This window comes from Tribolium castaneum, chromosome 1 (assembly GCF_031307605.1).
Source record: "Tribolium castaneum strain GA2 chromosome 1, icTriCast1.1, whole genome shotgun sequence".
Taxonomy (NCBI): Eukaryota; Metazoa; Arthropoda; class Insecta; order Coleoptera; family Tenebrionidae; genus Tribolium; species Tribolium castaneum.
In genome coordinates, this window is record NC_087394.1 from 36374138 (window position 1) to 36401832 (window position 27695).

Sequence of the window (27695 nt, forward strand, 5' to 3'; positions counted from 1 at the left end):
TTAAAACTTAAAATTATTTAACAAATGATGGTACAGGTAGTTGTAGTCCTTCCTTTGCCTCGAAAAATGTGTACGACAGAGTTATTTCATCAATAAATTCCATCAGAGGATCGTCCACAAATTCAGGGTCAATGTAAAAAAATACAGGCATGTCAACCTACAAAAAAGAATTTTAGAGATAAATGAATGTTTATGATTTATCCACCTCTTCATGGGGGTTCAACTGCTGCTCTTCGAAACAAAAACACTGAATTTTATTAAAATACTGTCCCGCTTCAAAGGGCACTACATTATAAGTACTAATTCCAATCACAGGTTTATCGGTTGGATTTTTGGCGGTGTAAAAGGCAAGAGCTGTCTCGCCTGGATGTACCGTAATTTCCGTTTGTTGCGGATGGAAATTCCATCGCATGCTGGCGGCAGTGTCGGCATTAAATTTGATTTTTAACAAGCGGTGTTTTATCGATGGCATTGTCTCAACTTTATTGGCGTCGTGACCTGCTTGGGTTGTGCCCCCATAACTATAAGCTTGACAAAATAGCCGATAAAGGGGCACAGCTGCGTAGCTTAGGCCTGCTGTTACGACACCAGCTGCGGTTACATAGTATAAGGTTGATCGGATGCGTTTCTTCTGGGCTTCGTTTGAGTTTTGAGACAGTCGGGGGGTTGTGTGAAATCGCCCCCGGAGTATGTTGTATCCACTGTTGCGTAAAATGTTCGTCAGTCGGTTCATCTTTATTAAAAACATTGCAAATTCCGGCACATTATTCGAAGTTACATAACCTCACTTATGTTTATTTACAATTTTATTTGGAACGTAGTCTATTTTCCCATATTTACATTATAGAGGTTTTTTTACGTTGGTAACGAGCACGTAAATCAGTTTAAACAAATCAGTTAATTGGAATTAATCAATTTTATATTATTATAACCTCATTTTTTAGACTTTATGTGGTGATTAATATCAAACGCCAAATACCAAAAATGGTGCTGGCACCATGAATATTACAGTCGACCAGACAATTGCTGCGCGCATGGAGCTAGCACCATTTCCGCCAGGAAAAAAGGAAGTAAGGATGAGGTAAACAATGATTATTGAAAGATGAAGGAAATAAAGGAATTATTGGTTTGTGAAATAAAAAACAACGCAACACTATAAATATGTATAATCTATGTTTTCGATCATACGCCCAATGAGCCACAAGAGTTATATTCGTAATTTGGGTTTTACAAACACTTGAATATTTAAAGCCCAAAAAAGTAATTTAGTCAATGTAATTGTACGTATTAACAACAAATACACTACTACTGCATTCAGTGAGTTATCTAGAACGGTTTCGTGTTCTCGTAACTTTGGGAATTTTTGTAGAAATGAGTTTGAGGTTATGTCACAGTAGACTTATCAGCACGGTCACTAAAAGGCTCTTTTCGGCCAAATTCCCGGACCATAAGATCGTCTTAACTGACGACGAAAGCACGTACGTGGCGTGGCACCCAAAACAGGACTTTCCGTACGAATGTACCCAACCTTTGCCTGAAAAACAAGTCGAAGACACTTCCGTTCTTAAAACGCAGCTTACGCCCCAACTCAAGGAAGTGTTTAATAAAAAAACACCTGAACAAGCCCGGCAAGAGCTGATGAACATCACGCACACGACGAAACATCGTTGGTTCCCTCGTGCGCGTGATAAACGCGCTAAAAAGACACCAATGGATCGCGAATATTTGTAGAATTTATTTAAATACAAAATCGTAATAAATTAGTTGGTTAGAGCTACAAGTGCATTGACAACGTTCCCGTGGTATTCTCGAAGGGTTCGTTCGGCTTGCGTCCTTGAAATTTCCATTTCGCGAACGATGAGATCGACGTCTTCTTTCTTGACTGATACTTTGAGCAATTCTTTTTCACGGGCTTGTTTCTCGAGGGCTTCTTTGTTACGGCGATCGCCGATTGCTGAAATGGCACCAGCTACGTTCTGTGTCGAAATTTCCTTTTCTTCGGCATAGTCGGTGACTTTCTCGAGGTCAGCGGCCCCACTGTCGTACTTTGCGGTTTTCTTTTGCGACTTTTCGGGCAGTTCTTCGCTACTGCCGTTCACGGTTTCCTCATCTGCCATGGTTCAAATTTTGCAAAAAATGGCCAAATGTGAGGTTAGGGCCGACTCTACGTCAAGTGACAAGCGTGTAACCCGAAAAAGGAATGTAACTAACACAAAACAAAAGAGCGGGAGTTTCAAAAACAAAAAAACGCTCCAGCACAGACTACGAAAAAGGAGAACTTATTGTTCCTTATATTTTATTTACACCTTTAACTGGATTGTCTGAGAAGGGAAAATAAGGATACTAAAGAAGAGTCGAAATGAAAAGGTTGTGAGAATAAGAAAAACAATTGAGAAGAGAAGACTCTGAAAGAGAGATATAACAGAAAAGAAAACTCTTCCTTCAGAAGAGGAACTGAAAACAAGAGCAAGCAGATAAGGATCTCGGAAGATAAAAGATGTCTTGAGAAAAATGAAAAAGGGTGTGAGAAAAGAGTCTGAGAAATGAAGGTTCTAAAAAGAGAAAAGAGTTTAGGAAGAGAATGCTCTAAAGAAGGAGACTTTGAAAAGAGAATGTCAGAAAAGAAAATTATGAGAGGTCTGAAAAGGGAAAACTTGTTCCCCAGAGTTAGAAGATCTGAAAAGAAAATAGCGCGAAAATCAAGCGAGTTATTTTAGGACATTATTTATTTAACGTAAATTATTTACACAGTTTAACACTGAATAATAAAAGAATGTAAACTACATTATATCTACTGACAAGAAATGTTTAGATATTGCCAGGGAATGTGCCATTTTCCCTTTGATCATCCCATTTCTCAATCCAGGCATTGGGGCACATTGAATGGAAAACCTTCTTGAAGTAGTCGCATGGTTTGTAATCCTTTCCTCTCAGTTTCTGGCATCGGTGATAATCCAAATAGCTTTGGTAGCAGTAGCGAGTTTGGTTGGTATTGGGAAAACGGGGGTCAAAGGGGGCTGTTTTCAAATCTTCAAATTTGAGAACCTCCGGCATGGTGTCTGCAAAACAAGAGAAAGGACTTGTCGAATTGTGACTAATTAATTTTGATTTTCGAGTAAATGTCAAACAATCAATGGTGACGCGATTAGTTACCTAAGCGTTGGATAGCGTCCATGATTTGTACAAAAAACACCTTAAGCTTATATGACTTAAAACTAGGATAAAACAGTCTATTTAACGAGCAGCCTCGTCTTGGAATCATCATCACAACACGCCTCTTTGTATCGCTTAACCTCCTTCATGTACAACGTCCACGCGTCTTGCGCGTCGCTCTCTTCCTGAGTCATAGTTTTGGTTTTCTGCACCATTCCCGTTTTGAGGACTTTGCCCCCGCGCCTTTTGCCAAACATGGGCATGGGGGCCTTGGGCTCGGCCGCCGCCGCCTCCTGCTGCTTCTTCTGCTCCTCTTGCATCCGCTTAAACATCTCCATGAAGGTCCCATCATTCTTGAACATGTTCTCATTGGAGGGCTCCTCCTCCTCCTCGTCGTCGTCGTCTTGGTCATCGTCCTCGGGCTCCGCCTGCGGCTCGGGGGGCTGCAGTTTGGGGGGTGTGGGCGTGCGCCGCCTGCGGGAGCGGCGTCGCGACCTTGAGCGGCGCTTGTGGCGGCGACGCGAGCGGCTGCGAGAGCGGCGGCGGTGCTTGTGGCGGGTGCGTGAGCGCGAGCGCGAGCGGTGGCGGCGGTGCCGCGAGCGGGAGCGGGACCGCCGCCGCCGCTCGTATTTTATGTACTCGGCGCTCTTTAGGAACGGGTCGATGCGGTCTATGGCCCGCGTGGGGCTCTCTTTGAGCGAGCTATTGGACAGGTCCTCGTCGGTGCCCGGAGGCGGGGGATTGCACCAGGCGCCCGCCGACCCAGACCCAGGATTCATCTACAAGAGAACTTGCAGGTATAGTAAATGCAGCCGAGATGGACATTCAGGCGTCAAAACTGGCAGTTCCGGGACCATTTCCCACGATTAAGTGTTAGGTAATCATGGACAACTGACGTTGCCTCGATAGAGGCACTGCGTAAATAACAGGCAACGACTCCAGTGCAAAAGGGGCAAGGGATTGCCCAAAGACCTAACCAACTTACAACTAACTATTTCCTACGATATTATACCTGGTTTGTGCTCGCTTTAGCCCAATTTAGACGACACAAAAAATGGCTTCCACACTGATAAATGCACGATTTTGGCGATTCGATCGCAGCGACGCGACGCAATAACACGGAGTTGCAGCGAAACGCGCTTATCGCGTCGGTAAAGTAGGAATTACAGGGTTCTGGAAAATTGATAACGCGTTTTATAATTCATAATTTTTCGAAAACTGTTATTTATTGCTTCAATTATGTAACTCACTGCAATGACAATAATTGTGTATTTATTACGTTATCGGCGAAATTTGGCGATTAGCCTAAACATTAGACAGCCAACAATACACGTGCGCTACATAAATCACAGCCGCAAATAAAAGTGAAAACGGAAACCAGTTTTTTATCGCTAGATTTATGGATTCTATTACAAACAACATTATGTAATGTAATTATTATTTGTAATTAGTAATCATTGATCACAACAACTCTGCTTCTCCTGTAACAACAAACATCTTTGGTTTTTGCACAAGCGAATAATTTTTCTCAATTTTATGTTACATCAAGGAAAATAATACGTTTGTTTTGAAATTCGTGTGTAATGTATTGCATACTTTAACATTTGCTTATCAAATAACAAGGAATGACGTTGTAGTGTGCCTTGGATTCGTGTAATGTTGGTCACATAACCTTTTTCATGATTAATTGCAAATGTCGTTACAATTAATTAGTGATCAAATTAATCAAACCCATGTGTAAATGCTAATAAAATCGGTTTAGTGAAATGAAAAATGGTTAAGGCAAGTGTTGAAAGTGACCACGAACGTTTTCCAAGCATTTGAACACCTCCGCTTAACACCGCCAAGAACATTTTGTAAAGTTGAACGGTTGGTGTTTGTTTCAATAATAATCTCTTTTATTTTAGCTTATAGGTGGTTTAAGTACTTAGAAAATTGTCTTTTTCAAGAAATAGCCCCTGAATTTTTTGTCACTTGAAGTTACGTCACAAGCTCGATCGTGGAAATTCATGTTCCCTATCGACTGGTCATAAAGTCTGTACATAGAAGGTGAGTCTGATAATAGTTATTTATTGTATAAGCCAAACAACACAGGGTGTATCAGAAATACGTGTGTTAATTTTAACGGGTAACAGAGCTCAACAAGTGCTGAACTGTTTTCGTTGTCATAGAAACGGACAATTTCAACAATTAAAATGGTTGTCAAAAGTCGGCTATAACTCAGTTTTTCCAAATGGATCGACCCTATTTTCTTAACGGCATAATATTTACGGTGGTTTTTGTCAACACGTCTTATACTTGTTTACTACAGTTTTTGAAAAAATCACAAAAAACGGATTTTACTTTGTAGTTTTTATAGTTAATCAAGTCGATCTTGCAAAATGGTCAACAATTATTGTCAAACTTTTTCAAAATATCATAGCAACCTTGTAATGTAACAGATGACAATCGTCAAGGTTTTAGAAAACCCTTCAAGCCTTTGCTTATCAAATGCATAAAGAATTATTCACTTATTGTAAAAAGTTCATGGGCTGTGATATTTTAAAAAAACCTCTGCAAATGAAAATTTTAACAAAAAAATTTACATACTTCAAAAACTATGACAGATAGTACCTACTAACAATGAGGGTACATTTTACTCAGTTCCAAAAAGCGAATTCAAGAATGCGATAAATTTCAAAGTTGGCGTCAATTTTTGTTTTTTGAAAATGATTTAGTTGAACACAGAATGGTCGATTTGGATCGTATACAAAATTTGTAAGCTTAAAAAAGTTTGTAATGTAGGCCCTAAAAGAATCATCCTGTGTATTCTTCATAAGTGTGGAAAAAAAATTTGAGATTTTTTTCCCTGGTTTTAGTTATTCTTGTGGGCGCTGCCTTTTCTCTTATCTTTATTTATTGTGTAATACAAAAAATGCGTCATGTGCATGTGAATAAATGAAATATAATCATTTTCTATTGATTTGCCAAATACAGTGAACAAATAAAACAATTAGTAGTGTTTTGAAAAAATGCTGAAAGTTCCGCTCGTCTAATCCGGTTTTTCCTGCGACAGAATGAGTGATTGTACAAATTTGGGCAAAAGCATTGTTGAAGGAAATACGACTTCCTTTGCACACCTTTGGTACATCCATCCCGCCATGGGAGTGTTGGTTGGGTGCAAATAAATGGGTCATTCGCGACCATTGGTACACATCCTCGCCACCTACGCTCTATTTATAACCCTGCGACTATGAATTACGCAAACCCATAAAAACATGAATTATTGTTACAAATGGGTGTCAACTAAATATAACTTGATGCGAATTAATTCGTAAATCCGCGACAACGTGGCAAACACACCTCTGAATAATTAGACGGATTATTCGACCTTTTGCTGATTTATCGCGGCGCCATCTTGGACGCCATTTCGCGCTCTATTTTTACGAGTTAGTACGTGCCTTTGGAGAAAACAGTTTTTGCACGAAACGTGCCTTCGTGACGAATTCTTTTATAAAACAAAAAAATTAATTTGTTTATAATATTGGACTGAAGATAGCGCGTTGAGGGAAACCCGATTTTTTTTTCTAATTAAAATTTGTGTGGCCAATATTTCTCGCTTTATGACTTGTGGTTGACAGTGCGGATCAATCAACGACAAGGATTATGTATTCAAGGAATGTGCGGTTATTTGGTTCAAAATCTAAAAAAATACTGTCATCGTTTCACATTTTTATTAAATTATATCTTTCACTAGTTAGCTGAATAAACAAGCGGCTAAAATTGAAAACGAAACTTTGAAATAATATATATTTAGAAGAACACTTATAGACGGGGGCAATTTTCACGAGATTTATTGGGAGTTTTTATAGCTCACAACTTCCTCCATACGTTGGTTGGGGACAACAAATTTAACTAACAAAGTTAAAACTTTCGAATAGTTGGGAAAATTTTTTGTCTATTTTCGGTTTCAAAACTAGGTAAATTAATAAACAATTGAAAAAAAAATACATCGTGGAGGGAGAAACTTGTGGAAGGAGCACCCTTTTCAAACCAGTGGTGTAGTCAACATATTTTAATTTTGGGGGCATGTGTAAAATCGTAAAATTCATTAAAAATACTAACCGTTAATACTAACAATTAACGCTATTACGTACCATTACTTAAAACTACCTTTTGTTTAAAACTAAAGAACAAAATAATTTGACGGCATAAAATTCATGAAATATACAAGGTGTCCCAGGGGTGTGTAATCGGTTATACTTTGTAGTTTTAGATTTAGACTTTCAGTTAAAGCACGCAGATGATATATAGGTCATGCCAAAACGCAAAAAGTCGTATAACTCATTTTTTAATGAGTTTTAATTTTGAATATTTTTTGAAGTTCAAAAATAAAATTACAAGAAAATTTGTTAGCCTAGAATCAGATAAGTCAAGTTGTAATCTAATTTAATTATTACTCGATACGTAAATGAATTTTACTTATGAAAATAAATAAAAGTAAAAAAAAAATAAAAGCTTATAAAAAATGCTATTAATACGTGTAAAGAAATACATGATAATAAAAATATTCATAAGCGACATTGCAGTGATTTTTTTGAAATCTCTCCACAAGTTTCTTCCTCCATGTCCCACATCTAAAAGTTTGTATGCGGCCATTTCTCAATGTAAATATTTTTTCTCAGAATTTTGCAAGATATTTCAAAAATCGATAACTGTGTGTGTGTACTGTGTATGCACAAACATTACCATAAATGCCGTAAAAACCACATAATAAAATAGTGTCACAGTGTTGAATAAGAATACTAAACCTTGACTATTGATTTTTGTTGTTTTTTTTTTTAATCTAGACAGCTTGCAGTTCCATCACTAGCAATTCTATTAAAAGAGCCAAAAACCCTAAATACCTTGCATTAAATGTAATAACAGTAATTGTTTCATTCAATCGACACGCAACTATTGAAGTTACAGAACGCATTTTTATTTGACATTTTATTAATATTTTTCAAGGCTGTTTACTTTACTTACTTTGTCGTTGACCTACTTCAATAATAATCAAATTGTCTTTTATTTACTTTTCTAATAAAGCGTGATGAGTATCTACGATATAATTGATTCGTTCTTCATGTACCAAGAGTTTAACTGTTGCGTACTCTTTTTTTTGTGTCAGAATATAATATCGTTTATGTGACTTGATTACAATTGTAATTAGGTAATTTAACCATAACGTGGAGTAGATGATATGGTAGTAATGGTAACTATGCCAAATCCGGTTCATTTTACCTGCATATTCAAGGTAACAAGATGTGTGTTGTGGGTTTTCCTCCACAAATACTAAATGCATCTGAAATTGCTTTATACAACAACTTTTTTTTAATTCGACAATGACATAAAGAATTCTAAAACGGTTAACGGTGGTGTACTACAGGCTGATTCGTATAAAACGACAAGCCAACTTGTTAATCCGACTAGTTTATTTAAGCATGACGTTTTTTTCAAGGATGTCCAAAACGTAACGAGAAGCTTAATTTTTTCTATGTTTTATTGAAAAATGCTTTATCGAAAATGAAATGATTTTACTATTTTTGCGTTACATTAGCATTACATTGCATTCAAAATCGCAACTCAGCAGCAAAATTTTGACAAAAATTCCCCAACAAATTTTTAAACACGTTTTTTTGCTTTATATCTGGGAAATAATTTTGGAAAGTACACCAGATCGTTAAATTTAAAACCATTTATTCCCACTTTTACCATCGATCCGCCAATAATATTTCAGTAATCGGAGAGGTTTGTTGTCGCATCCATCCGTCGAAAAAATTTCCCTCGACAAGAGTATAGTTTTTCTCCGTTCGACTTGAAATTAGAAACTTCAGATTGTGAGAATTAATGATCCTCACGTTTCGTCAAAAACCTCCAAAACAAACTTATTAATTACGTGCCGATGAAAAACTGTTTATTCAGCTTGAAGAAACGGTGAGCGCAATCACATGCCGCAAAATTTGAATCGTAACGAATTTATAAGAAAAAGTCTATAACTTATTTTTTTCTCTATGTAAAATTAGCGACATGTTTATCACAAAACAATATTTAATTTAATATTATAATAAAAAACACTGCATTCTACGCGATTGTTAGTTTTTGAGAGATAGTATAAATTGAAGATCACTCTGTATAATTCTGAGTAGAACAAAGACCACTTTAACCCCAGCTGTAAAGACTGATTCTTTTATGATCTACATTAGAATATTCTTAAATTGTAATGTAACTAGAGCTCGGAAATGTTGTATACAACCAAAATCGGCCATTTTGAGATGAACCACATTATTTTCAAAATGGTTGAACTTCCGGAAATTTGGATAATTGGCATGGTAACCACCTAATTCATTTTACCTTTTTTTAGATTTTAGGAAATAGTAAAAATCACAGACTCACCTTGTATAGTTTTGATTATAGAACAAAGCCCACTTTAACCCCAGGCATTTTTTACAGAGAATTTAATAATGTTATCAGCGATTTTTTTAATACAGACAAATTTAATTAAATTAAATTAAATACAACTTTATGTTATAGTGCCTGTATAATGACTTTGTTTTAAATGTGAATCTTTTATAAGTCGAAAACAAAAGACGATAGTGGGATGCGGTTTTGACCAAAATTATCTTCTCAAAAAACGGATTTGAGAATGTGTCACTCGTTTTTCTCTAAACCTCTTAGTTTTGGAGATGTCCTACTGGGACATCGAAAATGCGGCACCCTGTAGAACAAAGCCCACTTTAAAAGTGATAAATAAGATGGTCGAATCGAATTAAATTGGGCATGCCGATGTAATATTTTATAAGTTTTGTGTAAACCTGTGCTGAAAGGAAATCAAACAGTCTTGTCTAAATTTAACCGGAATGGAAACATATGGCGCACTTAAGGCCGGGCTTCGCTGTGAGGTCAACTCGTGCACTAGCCTCATCCTCTCTGCTGGCGACGACAGAACAGCGGCAGCAAAGCGGAAAAAGACACGTTCACAAGTGTGGCGATGATAATTAAAAGTGCTCCTCTATTGTTGCGTAATCTTCGTTTTTTCTTTCCTTTCCCATGTGTCCTTCGGTGGGTAATGTAATGGCTTAGAGAGAGCTTTTAGGCCCCATGGTGGCACTAACGCGCTTTAGACACAGGAGGAGTAGAGTGCTTTACTTGGTTTCATTATTACATGAAATTGACCCGATTTTTTCAATCGAACTAGGGGTTAGGGCGGCGGTGTTAATAATGTATGGGAAAGTTGTTGGGAAAGCGGTTTATGGTCGGTGATCGGGATTTTCATTGCTTTAACTATCAGACGAAAATATTTGATGAATTTTTTTTCAATAGCTAAGTAGAAATGTTCTATTATTAACTGGGAAAAAGGAAAAGAAAAGTCTTTTTTCTGTAGCAGATTAACTACTTCTCAACTCTTTTTTATTCAATTAAATTTACAAATTCCAACACATTTATTTGTAGAATTCAATAACTTTTTTCTTTTAAACTAAAAAAAGTTGTCTTATACACGACGATAAAGATTGTGTCTTGTTCAAACAATCTCTTTATCGTCTTGTATAATAACTATTTTTGGACAGTTCATATTCATGTTTTAGCTTTTTATTAAACTTCAGGAAAGAGCTTCTTGACCTTATTTTTTTAAATTTAATTTTTGTCGTACTTTTTGTTTGTCTTACTTTTTGCGTCAGAAATTTGATTGGTTTGTTTTTGACATTCAAAAATCGCAAAAATCAAGTCATCTTTGATTACAGTTTTCGCTGTTTTGAAACATTTTGATACATAATAAAAAAATAAAGTTTGGTGTTTTTGTTGTTGGTAGTTTTGGTCATTAATTTCTGTTTTTATTGGCCAATGAATCACCGTTGTTTTTTCAATTTCTCACGAATCGTTACAACATTTTTCGTTATCATGGTTTGACCTAAGTGGAAAACCCGGAATTGCATGAAAATTAATAACACTTCTGTTTAACACTGCATATTTATAATTTAACTAGCGCATAAAATCATGGCAAGCGTCCAAAACTGAATACTGTAAATTTTCAAAGTGATGAATGTGATGGCCAAAAATTCTATGGAGGGTCTTCATGAGAGGGAGAAGTGTTTGGATGCCATCCAAAAAAAAATTATTACAATTTTGACAAAAATTTCTATTCCATTTGGCACGCAATAGATACATGAAAATTTTCATAGTGGAGTATTAAAGTTTACTGTTTTATTAGAGACGTGAAATATTTATACACAAAGTTGCATTTTGGAGCCACACCACCTGATATAATCGTTTCATTCAGACGACATCGAATAATTATGTTTTGCTAGTGTGGGTTTAAAATAAATAGCACAGTTTTTGAAAATTTCGCCGGATTGAGTCGTTTGGGAGGTTTTGCTAAGGTAATTGGACTATTATTGCCGATTTGGTTGATTTATTCAGGTGACGCCTTTCTGTAACGCGTCATTACGTCTAATTTACGACCAACTCGATTACTTCGTAAATTTATAAATACACGTTGGGCGCAGTAGGCTAGGAAAAAAGTGCACAATTTGATGGTGTATGTTCAGAATTGTTAATTTTTTTTAGTTGTTTTCTTAGTTTTAAATGAAAAAATCATGCATATCCTCATAACTTCGTTTTTTTTTTGTGGAAAAAAAATTATTACGAATAAAATCAGTAATAATGTCTTTAAAATTATGAAGTTTTTCTAATTCAACGTTGCCAACTTAATTTCAAAGTCACAAGTCACTTTGATCTGTAATCGAAAAACTGTAGTTGTGTAAGGGCACTTAACATGTAAATTTTGTTGCCAACTTGACGATAAAAATCATATTTAACTCTTTTATTTGAGGTTTTGGCATTATGCTGTTGTCATTATTTTTTCACAATAAACAAAAAGAAAAACAAACAATTACCAAAGCAAGTTTTTGTGAAGTTTGTCTGGTTTTTGGCCGATATTTTTCAGAAAAACCGAAAAGTTACTAAATTATGTTGAGAAACCACCCTTTTTTAGTTGGAAATACGATTATTTCGTAAGTCGAAATAGTTTCTGGCTAAAAATATCATAATTTTTCTCTAAACACACAATAAGTTTGTTAAATTTCATCAAAAATTCACCGAAAACTAACTAAATGAAGTCAAAGATGGTTTTAATTTTCGCTTTTTCAAACGCTATAAAGTGTTAAATTTGAGCTAAAAACTCAGTTTTTCTTAAAAAAAAAAAACCTTACAATTTTTATCTTTATCGAAAGTTTTCGAACTTTTCACCAACCAAGCTAGAAAATTAAAAAAGTAAGTCAAAAATGTTATTGTTTTAGCAACTTTTGGTACATTTTTAGTTAGAAAAACGACTATTTTGTAAAATCATATCAAAAGTAAATCACAAACGCACAAAAATAGTGAGTTTTTTTTGTTAAAAACACACATTTGTAAAATATCCCCAAATATTAGCTGAAAACTAAGTAAATATTCATTAGAACGTGTTTTTTTGCCTTTTTCAAACGCTGGGGCAAGTTTTTGAACTAAAACCTTAGTTTTTTACAATTTTTTTTCAAAAAATCTTAAATTTGTTTGAAAAAATTAAATTAATACACAATTTTTACTTCTATCAAGTGAAGCTTTTTAAATATTTTTCAGTACAAATTACCAATTCACCAAATACGCTAGAAAATATCACCAAATCTGGTAAAAGAAAACGTTATTTTTGTCAATTATTTCGTAAAATGTCATCAAAAATTAATCGAAAACTAACGAAATTAGTTCAAATTTAGCGTGACTTTTTCGATATGTCAGTTTTTTTAAGCTAAAATAGCATAGTTTTTTGTTAAAAACATAATAAATTTGTAAAACTAAATTAGGATGGTTTTACTTTTCCCTTCTTCAAATCACTTCTATTTTTTTACTTATGAAATCTTGCTAAAACAGATCCAAAAATTATAAGTTGGGTCGAAAGATCACACAATTTTTACCTTTATCGAGGTAAAAATTAGTCGAAAAATTGTTCTTTTTAGTACATTATCAGTTATAAATGCAATAAAAAAATAAGGAAAAAATTGACAAAATTAATTCGAGCATTTGATCCATAATTTTTCGCTAAAAATCCAATAAAATGTCGTCAAAAATTAGCCGAGATTAGATCGAAAATGATTTTATTCATGCCTTTTTCAAACGCTTAAGCCTGTTTTATTTGAGTTAGAAAAATTGAAAAATCCCAAATGGGTTGAAAAATAGGCTCAAAGCTAGAGTAAATTAGGTCAAAAATGACATTATTTTTGCTCATTCCAGCTTTTTTTTGTGAAAAACGATTATTTCGCAAAATTTTGTTAAAAATAAGCCGCAAAGTTATAATGTGCTCGGTTTTTTGTAACGAAAAATAGCACAATTTTTCGTTAAAAGCACAAAATTTCGCCAAAAATTAACCGAAAATTAGGTAAATTAGATCCAGTGTGATTTTATTTCTGCTCTAAATGCTAAAGCAAGTGGGGATTTTCAAAAAGAAAAAAATTAGTTAGTTTACAACATAAAAAAAATCCAAAAAGTTTTTCGGATGCATTAAAATTTGGGCAATTTTTGTTGTTACTTTGAAATTAAGTTGGCACAGTGAATAACGTAGAGACAAAAGACAGTGGTGGAAAATTCATTGCACGGTTCCTTGTCCTCAACTTCCTTTTTTGAATAGAAAATGTCGTTTTCCATGCATTGTTTTGAATGAAACGGCGGCGCCATCACCTTTCCTATTAGCACCTGAACCCAATTTATTCCATTGCAAGCATCGCTTACATAACAATCACGTCACAAACATTCGCACCATTGTTTCACTCACATGCAAAAATAAATACTTTGATAAGCTGATGTGGTGTGTGACACACTACTGCTATCGAATCACGTTCGAAAAAACGGCCAATTTACGCGTAAAACGTGCGAAAACGAAACTTTCCTAATTAGCGAAGCCTTGGCCAAATATAATAATAAAAAGTGGCGGAATTTTATTTTCGTCCGGAAGTTTCAACGGTGTTGAATGAAGAGCTCTGTTCGAGAGAGCGACTTGGAAAACAATTCCGTTTATTTTTGATGGATTATGCGGCTTGCTGGCTGATGGGCGACCGACCTCGTCACACAATGTGTGTGTTATAGGTAGATTTAATCGAGCTATTGATTTGCCTGACCTATTAATTTTTTACGCACGATGAAGTCATTTTATTAGCTAAGATGTTAAAATTACAGAAAGTGATCATCTTATACAGCTTATTAATGCGTTTTTTTTTATTAAATTCCAATGCCAAATTATCATGCTGAATGACAAAGTCTGGGTAAACAATGGATTTGTTGGAAGCTGCCCACGTCCCGGTTTGCAATTTTTAAATTTACATTTTTTTCTACCCAAAAATAATAACGATTGAGTCAGTTTTTCCAAGAAATTTTACGTTTCCAATTATTTTTTTTCTAATTTGTGCACGAATCCAGAAAAAACAGTTAAACAACTACAGGGTGTGTGACCCTTTAAATGTATATTTTTACTTTACAGCGTTTGTTTTATATTTTTCCTTGTAGTATGATTTTTTGGAATTTTTCTACAATTTTTTACAATTAAATTTAATCAAAAGCCGTTGCAAAAATTGTTATTTCTTGTCTTAGAAAAATAATCAATTAAATTTTATTGATTATTATTTTCTTGATTAATATTCTTAATTAATTAATTATAATTTCACGGAATTATAGAAAACTTTTGAAAAAAATCGCATGCATAGAGAAAACAATACAATATCTAACAGCAAAATCTGATTTTTGTGTAAGTAATAGTTATACAGGGTGAGTCTACTAAAAGTATATTTTTACTATATCTCAAAAACTAATAATCACACACAATTCGCCGTTTGCTATTAAATACTCTGTATTTTTCACAATACGTATGAATTTTTTCAGAATTTTTCTAAATTCTTTATAATTAAAATTAATGAAGTTACCTAATTGATTACTATTGTTAAGTAACTGCAAAAAGTTGTTATTTCTGGTGACATCTGAAAACTGGCGATGCTTAAATATTGTTTTGTGATAAAAATTCGTTTACAAATGTCACTATAGCCACTCAAAATACTTAATTAAGTAAAAATTATAAGCGTAAGTTTGATGCTAGTAAAACTTTTCATCAATATTTTTGCTCAAAAACGTTGTTTTAGTATGAAACTATAAATTATAATATTTCGGTTAATTAAAGTTTTCGTATTTTTAATTTCATTTAATTAATTAATTTCAATCATAAAAAAGAGTAGAAAAAAATCTAAAAAATCACATAACTGGAGAAAAAGTAAAGTATTTAATAACAAAAGTTGACTTCTCTTCGACTATTATTAGTTTTGAGGTTATGTAAAAATACTTTCACCAGACTAACCCTGTATAAAATTAAAGTTTTTTCACAATAATTGATAATTTCTCTTGAACTAAAAATAAAAATGAGAAGATATTTATTCTTCGCAGTTTTCTATATTCTACAGAAAGCCACGTACGTACTTATTTTGCTTTTCTAACGTTTGACTTTTGCTATTTTTGTATTTAATTAATTATTCACAAGTAAAATCCAGGGAATTGTCTTGAATTCGTGAAAATGAGCCTAAAAGCTTATTAAATTTCATTGAAAGCCATTTATTTTTTATTTTTATAAGATTTTTGGGCAAACTCGAGCGAAATAAGATAAAAAAAACATCAATTTTTCGATGCAATTTGGTAACTTTTTAGCTAATTTTCGGAAAAAACTTAGTTGGAAAACAGAAATAACGCCATTTTGTTAATCTTGGTTTATTTAAAAAAATTATGCAAAATATTTGCGTTTATAGAAAAAAAAACACATGTTTAAACGCTCGAAAATGGTAAAATAATATCTTTTTTTAACATAATTTAGGGATTTTTTGGCCAGTTTTAACAAAGTCTCAAAAAAAATTGATAATTTATTTCAAAAACGTAATCAGATGTTTGAAAAAGTTAAAAATAAGATGTTTTTCAATCACATTTTATAGTTTTTTGATTCATTTTTAACAAAATGATAATACACATAATTTTCTACTTTTATTACTTGAAAGATTATCTGTTGTTTTATCAAAATGATCATTTTGTCAATAGAATATGCAAAAAAATATAAAAACAATTAATCATCTTATTTTTTCCTTATTTAAGTTTGATATTTTCCAATAAAAATTTTTACAGTAAACTGCAGGATAAATAAATAATTTCTATGCAACTATTAGTTTTTGGGATATTTATAGTAAAAAAAACCTTTAACAGACTAACCCTGTATAAAATTAAAACGTCAACCGCAAACCGTAATGTATTTTTAATGAAAGGTTTTTGCTGGTTTTGTCACAGTTGGTAAGTTCTGTCCAATGCAAAATAAAAATGAGAAGATTTTCCAGTTTTAAATTAATTTTCGGCGAAAACTGCGTTTAATTGTGAATTGTCTTGAGCTCGTTATCACTTTGTCAATAGAACTATGCAAGAAAAAATATTTAAACAATTAATCAACTAGTATTTTCCTCATTCAAATTTGATTTTTTCCGGTAAAACATTGCACAATAAAATAAATAAATGCGATAACATGAAATTTTCTCCGAATTTCGATAAATACCGCGTCCCTGAAACGATTAAATCTCAGTGAAAATTGCCTTTTTTGCAATTCATGATTACGTGAAAACTAACTATTCACACAATAGATGATGTTGTATGTATGAAATGAAATATTTGTTTTGCGCAGTTTTCGCAACTTTGTCCATCGCGTAACGACATAATAATTACAAACAATTCTTTGCTAATACTCACCGACAAAATCACAGACCGCGCACTGAACACTTATGTCACACAAAAAAAAAATAATAAAAAACTCCTGCTGGAAGTGTTCCGGTTCGGTGTGAATATCAAAATGCAACGTCGAGTGTGTGTGGGAGTGCGAACATCGCTCAAAAGACGGAACTTTAGATGAAAAACGGACGCATGCGTTATTTTATTCCTGCTGATGGCACGACGAGCTGCAGGATTTTACTGAGGACGAGAGATCAAAGCAAGATGTGTACGGTGCCAAGGAAATGGCTCCTTTTTCCTGCGAGCTGGAGGATGGGCGAGGGCGGGGCAAAGTTTATTTGCATTTTTATAAAGTAATTTCTATTTTTGATGATGGCAGATGACGGCCAAGCGAGCATTCGTTGCAGGAAAAAATCGCACACCACGATTTTATCGAGCCGTGGATTTTTTTTTATGTTGATTGAAACAAATTTCTATACACTATAATAATTAGCTATATCCGTTCTATTTGAAAAAACTGAGTTATAGCAATTTTTTGAAAACCATTTTGAAAAAATCATACTAGCCATGAATTTTGACAGTTGACAATTTTGAAACTTCTAGAAAACTTTTCAAACCTTCGTTTATCGAATGCAAAAAAATTATTCAGTTATCGCAAAGGGTTCAAGGGCTGTGATATCTTAGATTAACTCTTACAAATACAAATTTTAACAAAAAAATTGACATATATCAAATACTATGACAGATAAGTACCAACAACTTGAATAAATTTTACTCAGCTTGAGAAGGTGAATTCAAATATGCAATAGAAATGTGTGGTTACTATTTAAAATTTCAAACTTGGCGCCAATTTTTTTTTAGTTCCGGAAACTAAGCCATTTTGAAAATGGTCGATTTGGAGCATATACAAAATTTTAAAGCTTTCTAGCTATATTAGAAGTTAAAAAGTTTCTAAAGTAGGTCTTAAAAGAATCACCCTGTATAACTCGAAAAAATCGAAATAAAGAATATTGTTGTTTTTAATTATAAAATGAACAAATAAAGAAAATCGATTAAATTAAAAAACACATAAATAAGGATAAATTTGTAGTTTCATATTTCGTTGTCAGAATGAATTGAAATTTTGCATACTTACGTAATCTGCATGACAATGCAATCCTATGTAGTTAGTTACCCCCTAAGGAGGAGGATATTTTTGCTTACATGCTATAATTCTAAAATTTATAAAAGTTTTGGGAATTGTCAAGCATTTTCTCACAAAATCTATTAAATTAAGTTCACCATTGTACAGCTTTTTACTTTTTTTGTAGTTTCACTACCTTTTTCGGTCAAAAACTACCAAATTGGATCGAATTTATGCAATGAGTGAGTAAAGTAATTTTTTTAAAGGTGTAGGAACAATTGCAATTCTTATGAGTAAAACAAAGGTATTTTACTCACGAGTTGCATACAACATTTTTTCTACGTTCGTTAAAAAATGTAGCATTTTTTTCATTTAATAATATCTTCGGATGTGCAATAAAGCTTTCGTCATTTTCACACGTTCTTTCTTTTTAAAAAAATTCTTAACAAGGGAAGGTTGGAAAAATTTGCGTTTTTTGTTCAAGTGTCATATACTTTATAAACAGACATGAATGAAAAAAAAGTTACGTTTTCGCTTTCTTACGCATTTGTTAAAAGGGAGCGAAAAGTGACTAAATGTAGTTAAAAATTTGAATATTTTTTCCTTTTCGCAATTATTTTCAACCAAAAGCCAAAATGCAGCTTTCTAATACGTTGGCGAACCACAAATAAATATTCAAGTTGGTTTTTTGATTTTTCAAAATAAAAAAGTAATTTTAATGTGAAAAAAAAAATCCGGAAAATTGGGATTTTTTCCATCAGATGCAGTGCGGCATTGAACCAAGGTTGTAGCCAAGGCTCTTCAATCACATACATCACGCTCGCAATTATTCCAACAAAACATATAAATAAAAACCGCAGCTAATTATAAAAGTTCCGTTTTATATTTAACTGCTTGACGCACAATTTCGACAAAAATAGCCACCAAAAAAAAACCGGGGGCAAATCGGGGGCTGTTTGGGTGATTAATGAGGGGTACATTTCATGTTACATGTGGTGACAGTTGAGACGTGAAAAACTTAATCTTGTGTCTGGGCTAATTATTTCAAAAAATCCTCTAGAATATTTGAGAGAGGGCCTCAACGTATTAATTTCCTCGGCTAAAATTAGAAAAAACTAAACATATGGACTGATACTCGTCGATTGGCAACACTTTAATAAATTTATTACCGAACGGAATAATAGCAACAAGTATTTTATTTTATTTTTTTTTTCAATTCAAACACGAAAATCCAGGTCTCCATTAATTGCGTTCCTATCGCACAGTTGGAACCGATTAATCCTCGTCTATTTTGTCGGTTTCAAACACGTGCCAAGTTTCAGTTTTGATCGGCTTTGCATGTAAACTATTCAATCAGAAAAAAAAACGAGTGAATCGATCCGTGTTTATTTTTAAAGGTTCGGAATTATTTGGAGGCGAAACGTGAAGGTTCAGCGGCTTCAAAACTTCAAAAATTTGTAAAGTTGAATAATTAAAAATGTTTACAATGTAGACTTAAGGAAAAATAATTGTGTGTGCGTTTTTTATTGATAAAAGTGTGCTTTGAAATTTGAAAAATCAAATAACAAATTGAAGAAAATTCGCTTAAAGTCAAATTTTTTTTATTCACATCAGAAGGTGTTTTGGAAAATTAATACAGGGTGAGTCAATAGTTGGTTACTTCTGACATGTCCTAAGATGCAACCAAAAATACTAATTTCACTTACCACTTAGATGTTTAGTTTAATTTGACTCAACACTGGTTTTTTATCTTTTAACTAATAATAATCTATAATAAAATTTTAGCAAAACTGCCAAGAAAAATAACCTATTATTGACTCATTCTGTGTTTTCGTTAAAAATGACAAAATTTTAACAAAATTTTAAGTCGTACAAGCATATAATCAAACTCAAAGTTGATTATTTATTTTTGACTCGACAATGTGTCTAAGAGCTGATGACAAATTTTTTTGAGCTAATGTAGGAACTGATTTTTTTTTCTGGTTAAAAAATCTTTCAAAAAACAGTTTAGGCATTTACATTTAATTTCAACGAGATTTTTTTGATAAAATTTTGCAAACCAGTCCCTTATCTGGTTGAAACTTTTGCATTATCGGTGTTTAACGTAAAACTAGTCACATTTTCGACCCAATTCAGCGACTTTTCGGTACATTTTTATTGAAATTTTGCATAATTGAAAAAAAATTCCCAGTACGTATTTTTTGAGCCAGTTTTATGGTTTTTCAAACTGGGTTTTATAAAAATAATAGCACAGTTTTCAATTCAACTGACGAAATTTTGCAAAGTAATTGCATTTTTAAATTAAAAACCTTGTGTAACATATAGAAGTTTAGCAACTTTTCATAATTTTCTCCATAATTCTGTGATTTTTCGGTCGGAAAATCGTGCGTCGTGGAAATTGTGTTTACTTGTTTGTTGCGAATGTTTATTAATCAGTTGGACTTTGTCCGCATCTCGCCATTTTGTCAGAAAGAGAGGAGGTTTTTCTTCTCATTGAGTAAAAATCTTCATCGAATTGCTATCGATTTTGGCACGCGTGCAAATAGCTCGGCACTAAACGGCCGATTTCCCGAAATTTTCAACTGTAGCTATTTTCAACTCGGCTAAAATAAGCGCTCGAATTTATCAAACATCTTTAATATTGGGATCGAACGATTATCGTAAGTCCGTTAACACTGGCTTTTATGGATCAGAAGGGAACGATTTAATGGGACAGGTGTGACAGATGGGGGTAAAATTTATTCCAATGGCCAACGGCCAGTGCAATTAAATGTTGGCGCTGCGAAACGCCTTCATTAACTTATTTATAAATGTTTCAAACTGGTTTTTACGAAATTTTGACTTGATTGTGGACAATTCCAACAATTTATCGCCCAATCTGAAATCAACTTTGAGAGTCGGTTTCACCAATGTTGCTTAAATTTAATAAACAGTTAAAAACAATCGTTACACTGATTATAACAATTGTTTCTGAGGATTTATTCTACTGAGTTTGGCGAAACCGACCCAAAGTGAAATAGGCAACACGCTCCAGACATGAGTGTATATAAAATTGCATAACGTTTAAAATTAAATTAATATTTACAGAGCTAGTTTGTTATGCAGCCAACAATACAAGTTCCAGGTTTCACTGATATTTTTTCATACCGAAAACTATTTTACCATTTTCTTGTTCTTACGACTATTTTTTGCGACATTTTTTGCTCCCCCAACTATTTTTTGTGCAACTTTTTGCTCCCACAAATACTTTTTGTGTAATTTTTTGTAACTGTAAATTTTAAAATAAAATTGATTGTAAATTTGTTCAATGTTTGCTTTCCCAACCATTTTTTTGCTCCCCAAATTATTTTTTGTGCCATTTTTTCAACTGAAAATTTTAAAATTTGAAATAAATTTCTTAATATTTGCCTCCAACTATTTTTTGTGCCATTTTTTGCTCCCTTAAAAATTTTTTGTGCCATTTTTTGCTCCCATAATAATTTTTTGCACCATTTTTTGCTCACCCAAAAATTTTTTGTGCCATTTTTTGTAACTGAAAATTTTAAAATTTTTAATAAATTTGTTCCAACTGTTTTTTGTGCTATTTTTTGGGCCCATAAAAATTTTTTGCGCCATTTTTTTGCTCCCCCGAAAATTTTTTGTGCCATTTTTTGCTCCCCCGAAAATTTTTTGTGCAACTTTTTGCTCCCTTAAAAATTTTGTTACAGAAAATTTTTAAATTTAAAATAAATTTCTTAATATTTGCCTCCAAAAATTTTTTGTGCCATTTTTTGCTCCCCCGAAAATTTTTTGTGCAACTTTTTGCTCCCTTAAAAATTTTGTTACAGAAAATTTTTAAATTTAAAATAAATTTCTTAATATTTGCCTCCTAAAATTTTTTGCGCCATTTTTTGCTCCCCCCTAAAATTTTTTTCGCCATTTTTGCAAATTTTAAAATTTTAATTTCATTTTACGAGACAAGGTGGAGAAATAAAACGAGTTTAATGAAAGTGATTTATTATTTCATGAATCATGTTTACTTAATCACATTACACAATTGTCCCTCTAAACAAAAAATCTTCTTAGAAGAGAAAGAGAACAGAAAAATAAACAGATAAGTATACACTTGAAAGTCGACTTCTTTTTTAATAATTCACTAATACAAAAACAGTTTCAATTTGTTATTATTCACTTTTTAATAATAAAATTTAATTATAATCACATTTTCTTGTTGTTATGAAGACTTTTTAATAACTTGGGCATCATACATGCAACAAACTTTCCTCGTGGAACGACGATAAAATAAATATAAGTAGATTGATTGGTTTTGGTGCATTGAGGAGGCTATACAAAGCGGTCGGAATTTTCCTAATTAGAGATGGAATGAAATAATCGTGAAAGCGAGGCACAATAATAAATATGTACAGAGCGCGCGCGAATAAAATACTAATGAGATTGATTGATTGCACCTGAAAAGATTGCAATTAAAATAAATAAGTTTCGGCAAAGTTATATGCACATATGCGTTCCCAAGCACCCTATCATCACATATGCTTATGTTTCCACTATATTACACGGTGTTGTCTACCATATACAATATTTGTTTGTAATATAATAATTATATAATTTAACATTTTGTTGCTATAGAGTCCGAGCCCGGACCTGCGGGGCTTTGGAAGCCCCTCAACAGTGTCTGAGATCAGCTGGCGAGTGCAGGTCCGGCTTCGGAATGTGATGTGTGATGATTATATTTCAGTTGGAGCTATTTTGACGACGGCTGACTGACTGACTGACTGACTATAAGATGAACACTTTTAGCATGTTTCTTCTTCTTCTTCTTGCACTTCAATATCCCAATCGATTCAATAAACAATATTTAAAAACAGAACAATGTTCTAGTGTCAAGTCGTGCGTTGTTGAAATATCTATGCGCTGCGCATGCGCCGCCAAATATTCTTTTGATTGATTCTGCTATGGACGACTATAAGTTAGGACACAAAAGCGCACCCAAAGTGACTCGTGGAAATTCAAATAATCAAAGGTAACATTTTTACGAGAAACGTGAGAAAAAATTATACAGGAAGTCCCAACAAATTGGTAAGTGTTATGACTCAAGTTTGAACATTCTTTTCTGGGAATCTTAGTTTTTGAGCTTGTTTTTGTTAAAAAAAAATATATATTTTAGTAACAAGCAAAATCAACCAATCCGAAACATTTTCGAAACACCTGTATATTTGAAGATAATTTTAGGTGAGGCAGGGATAAGTACTGCAATCTATAAAAAAAATCATTAATTTTTTAACATTTACAAGTGAATAATGAATTTTACCATGGGACAGCCTGTACATTTAAAATTTGCACTTTGACCCTTATTTTTCAAAACGAAAACCAGTAAAGATACAAGAAAAGTGTTGGGAGAAAGTTGTAGAGAATTAAATTTTCTTTAGACGCTCAAGCGACGGTTTCGTTTCATTTTACCGCTGGTCAAGTATTGAAAATTAATTTATACCTAAACCGTTAAAGATGAAAATACGATGTCTGTAGCAAATTTAATTCTCTACAACTTTGTTTTTTTTTTTTGTCAATTGAGAATTAAATTCGTTGTTCTGAAAACTGGTCGCATTGACTATTAACTACTGAGAAGAACTGTTGAGTCGTTTTGTGTCCTAACCTACAGTTATCCATAATTCTGAGTAATTATCATTTGGATGTACACGGTACATATAACAAATACTTGGCCGATATTCCAACATGATCATCAGAGAGAGAGAGAGTTCGGTAAACACTCATGTATGTGAAGAACCACATTTAAAAGCGTCTGTATCACTCGTCTTGTAAGCGCAAGCAGCAAACGTCCGTTCGTTGAATGAGTGGCTTGAGTCCGGATCGGTCGTTCGTTTCGCTTCTTCTTTAAACTAGAAATTGAAAAAGTCACCTAGGGGCCGTAACGTGTGGTCAGACACTGGGCTTGGGCCTGGGGCCCTGCTGCTGCTGCTGCTGCTGCTGCTGGTGGTCGGTGGAGGTCCGTCGGGGGCGCGTCGGCACGATCACCACCGGCAGGGTCGTGTGCACGGGGGGCGGCGTCGGCGTCGCGCCCGCCCCCTTCTTGCCCCCGGTGAAAATTTTAACAGTTCTATGTAAAAAATCAGTCTTTTGTCCGCTGCTTCCAGCTTCTGGCCGTTTGGTGGTGGCGGTGGAGCTCGACGACGAGGACATCGAGTGGCAGCGCACGACCAGAGGCGCGCCGCCCCCGCCCGACCACTCGCCGCCGCCGCCGCTCGACGACGACGACGACGACGAACCCAACAGGCCCGCCGAGCTCGAGCGGTACGGGGGCGGCGACTCCGACTCGAGCACGGTGCGGTTAGGCGGCGGTCGGATGCATTTCTGGTGGATTTCGGACTCCTGTGAAAAAAGCGGGTTTAAAGGGGGCTGGGGTGGTTTGGGGGCGGCGCACCTGCTCCGGGTCCCGGATGTGCAGTCTGGAGGAGGTGAAAGGGTGCTGCTCCTCGCCGTCTGGCATGGCTATGTTGGGCGGCAGGTTGATGGCAATGTCGGTGTGAACTGCGTGCAGTCGCACTTGGCGGTCGCGTGTCGCCGCCAACTCTCGGGCCGCTCTTCCGCCTCGCAGACGGTCCATGCCGCCCACCCCCGCCGCGGCGCCGGCGCTCACAACCGACAGCATCTGCAACAACACATGCCATCACAATTTGTTAAAATATGCGTTTTCGTATGAGGGTTATTCAATTTTTTTTTTGGAACATTTTTAATTTAAAACACGTTGCTATCAGAAACGTGTTTTAAAATAGTTGTTAAAGAGTTATAATTTTGTAGTTTAATGGTTTCAAAAGTACTGCATTGTTTAAGGAAAGAAAGTTTGTATATTTTTTGTTTATTACAAATTAACTTCCACATGACATTAGACAAATTATCGTAACTTTTCAAAAAAGTGCGTCAAAAATTGTCGATTTTTGTTGAATTAATTCGCCAAGTTGGTTATTTTCGGTCGGTGGTCGTGAGTCAGCCCCTCGAAATAATCTCCATATCCGTCTTCTTTGTTTGCATTGTCAGTGGTGGCATTTCCACAAAAAACGCACAACTCCGTCTGTGTGTACATTACGCGTTTCGGTCCGTTAATCGCGCCAAAGCCAGTGGCAATAAGCAACAAAATTGTGCATTTAAACCGAGTCACAAGCAAAGACACGGGCAGGCAGGCGAGTGGGTGCAGCGGTATGAAGGTTACCGTTTAAGATCGACGATTGTTATCTAACAACGACCCACGTGCCGATAAACAATGACAACATTCCTAGCCTTGCCCATTATAACGACTTCGTAAATCATAAAAATGGACACGAGAATACAACACAACAAAAATTACTCCAATTTGAGGCAACAATCACGCAATGATTAATTTTTTGTGTGCGAACGCAGACGACGACGACACCCAATTAGCCGACTCATAACCCTCATTTAAATTCCAATTATTTCAAATCGTGGATTAAAGCACTTTCACAACAATAAAACCGAACCTCAATCAAGTCCGAACTCCCGAATGGAGTAGTAAATTGTGGCTTAATTTAGGGTGAAATTTTGAATCAGATCAGACGCCTTTGAAATGAGATTGGAGAAGCGCTGCTGACGTAGGCAACTTTATCTACACGTTGGTGTATGTGCGGGTGCATACACTCATGATTATTTCAACTGAATGAGCGACAATAATCAATTATGAAAGCAATTTTTAATTTGAAATTTGATTGTTAGACGTGCAGACTGCCTTGAACGGAAAGTTATGAATAAAATTAGCACATAATTCGTTTCAGTTCAATAAAAAATTGTAGATTGACAGATGTCAATTGAACAACAGAGCCGCCTTTTTCCGCGTGTGACCTTTCCACAAATAGAACAGCAACGTGTTAGTGACGTTTTTCTTATTAATCCCACTGGTGCCAACTTTTGGCTATGATTTATTGTCGTAATATGGCGTGGGTGTTGTTGTAAACGATTTTTTTTTGAAGTTTGAAACACTGCACTCGATTTTTTCTCACTAGAGGGCGCTTTGGCAATTACCGGTGAAATACCGCACAATGCGAAGCTCCTAATTAAGGATAGCATTGTGGAATGGAGGAGCGAAGTCGTCGTAATTGCTAATTGCCGTCGTGACATATAACGGAGGGTTTGTGTGTGTGCACCCACACTTGGAGGAGGCTTCTTGAGGTCGACGACCGCACACCTGCCGGCTTTCTCTCCTCTCTCCCAACCACCTGCACAAACACCACCGCTTATCGGACCCTTATGATGGATGGGCACCTGCCTTAAGAGCGACTGACTTCTTCAATATTAATGGGGTCGTTAGGCTGCCACCAGACGAATTGCCAACGGACTGACGTGGGGCTGAAACGCACGTACGCCAAGACGACAATAAACGCGGATTCCCCGGGAGGACACGTGGGGCGAACGACGAGACGAGAAATTTCGAGAATTTTTTGGGCCGAGGCGTTCATATTAAGTTGTTTTTTTTACTAGATTATCAGTGCCTACCACCACGCACAATTAAAAAAAAAGTGGCCGGATGTTAAAACTTGAAAATTTTCACTGTCAATTTGTCCGCTTAAAGGAGAGATTTTGTTTTCATTGCTCTGAATTATTAGAGTCCGCCTAAAATTTCATTTAATACCATTTCAAATACGTTAGCTTAAAACGGGGCTAACAAAAATGTCCGTTTGTCAGAGGTGTCCGCTTATATAACGTGTCCGTTAAGAGAGATTTTACTGTAGTTGTAGTTATTTTTCTTAATAAAATCGATTATTCCTTTATTTCCTATATTTATTTCAAACATTAGAACCCATTTAACTTTAAAATTACGCCAATCGGTTATAACCAAAGAACTCAAAGTCTTTTGGGTGTTCGTTATAACCGAGTTCCACTGTAATGTGGACGCAATCATTGGTTTACGTAATGAAATAAAAACTACACGATGAAAATATTTTGAGTAATTCTGTGAAATTTTTAAAATTCTAACGGTTTATTTTTGAGTTTTGTCGGCAACCAACAATACACATCTTGACCCTCAAATCCAGAAATAAAAATTTTCCAGCTTGTACAAATAAATGACTTTCAATTTTACAGACTCAAGGTAACAATTCTATGATAAATACCTAATTAAAACTCGCAAGAGATAAATTGCATTCGCCTTATTATTTAAATAAAAAAAAGTTAAACGCTTGGGTGAATTTGCATAACCGCGCAAGTGTAAATATAGTAAAAAATCGCTCCATTTTCGGTGCGCTTTCTCTGGAGGCTCGGGCTTTCCACCAGTTTGTTGTAAAATGATTATCAGTTCGAATGTAATAAACGTCGTCGTCTAGACGAGTGGAAATGCCTCAGTCGTGAATCACAAGGTGACAATTGAGCGTCAAAAACGCGGCCTCACCACCCCGGCCTTAATTGCAGTGGGGAGGTTGCAGCAGACGCATGCATGCATGCACCTGCTCCAGGCAGGGGGCGACTGCTGCGCCAGACTGCAGCCAGACAGAGCCAAGGCCGTCTGGGCCCCCACCTCGGCCGGCTCAATGTGACCCCCTCGGGGTGCAGCCAGTCAGCCAGACAAGGGCCCACTTTTTTCAATCAAAACAAAACCAGAAAAATCCCCCGATTAGAG

General features: G+C 34.9%; 6 protein-coding genes, 1 long non-coding RNA gene and 1 other non-coding gene across 13 annotated transcripts in view; 2 read left to right on the top strand and 6 right to left on the bottom strand.

The window, feature by feature from the left end:
• LOC663542 (cytochrome c oxidase assembly protein COX11, mitochondrial) lies at positions 1-978 on the bottom strand. Its single transcript, XM_969581.4, has 2 exons — positions 206-978; positions 1-157 (listed from the first exon to the last, which is right to left on the bottom strand). Exons 1-2 carry the CDS (start codon positions 746-748, stop codon positions 14-16), a joined length of 687 nt encoding a protein of 228 aa, XP_974674.2. The 5' UTR covers positions 749-978; the 3' UTR covers positions 1-13.
• A 182-nt stretch (positions 979-1160) lies between these two features.
• mRpL42 (mitochondrial ribosomal protein L42) lies at positions 1161-1780 on the top strand. Its single transcript, XM_969564.4, has 2 exons — positions 1161-1317; positions 1370-1780. Exon 2 carries the CDS (start codon positions 1372-1374, stop codon positions 1729-1731), a length of 360 nt encoding a protein of 119 aa, XP_974657.1. The 5' UTR covers positions 1161-1317; positions 1370-1371; the 3' UTR covers positions 1732-1780.
• Positions 1716-2117, bottom strand: LOC663505 (uncharacterized protein). The gene has a single exon (XM_969545.4). It carries the CDS (start codon positions 2115-2117, stop codon positions 1761-1763), a length of 357 nt encoding a protein of 118 aa, XP_974638.1. The 3' UTR covers positions 1716-1760.
• Positions 2118-2708: 591 nt separating this feature from the next.
• Positions 2709-4322, bottom strand: LOC663465 (cytochrome c oxidase subunit 6B2). Its single transcript, XM_969527.4, has 2 exons — positions 4166-4322; positions 2709-3059 (listed from the first exon to the last, which is right to left on the bottom strand). The coding sequence occupies exon 2, from the start codon at positions 3052-3054 to the stop codon at positions 2809-2811; it is 246 nt and encodes an 81-aa protein (XP_974620.1). The 5' UTR covers positions 3055-3059; positions 4166-4322; the 3' UTR covers positions 2709-2808.
• Positions 3231-3932, bottom strand: LOC135265232 (uncharacterized protein). Its single transcript, XM_064359831.1, has one exon. The coding sequence runs from the start codon at positions 3930-3932 to the stop codon at positions 3231-3233; it is 702 nt and encodes a 233-aa protein (XP_064215901.1).
• A 127-nt stretch (positions 4323-4449) lies between the features above and the next one.
• LOC135265245 (uncharacterized) lies at positions 4450-26850 on the top strand. Of its 2 annotated transcripts, none has more exons than XR_010335259.1 (3): positions 4450-5009; positions 5061-5202; positions 18246-26850. It is a non-coding gene; the product is annotated as an uncharacterized LOC135265245 (long non-coding RNA). The 2 variants fall into 2 exon arrangements; XR_001574527.2 differs by having other exon boundaries at positions 4455-5009; positions 26086-26850.
• Positions 10073-10161, bottom strand: Mir316 (microRNA mir-316). Its single transcript, NR_038665.1, has one exon. It is a non-coding gene; the product is annotated as a microRNA mir-316 (primary transcript).
• Positions 22038-27695, bottom strand: part of LOC100141615 (protein TMEPAI) — a 168165-nt gene continuing 162507 nt past the window's right edge. For all 5 annotated transcript variants that reach the window (XM_064358494.1, XM_064358499.1, XM_015977474.2 and 2 more), the window contains 2 exons: positions 24495-24722; positions 22038-24442 (listed from right to left, as the gene is read on the bottom strand). In XM_064358494.1, the coding sequence (XP_064214564.1) occupies positions 23993-24442; positions 24495-24722 (678 nt within the window). In that variant the 3' untranslated portion in view covers positions 22038-23992. The remainder of the gene's footprint in view (positions 24443-24494; positions 24723-27695) is intronic.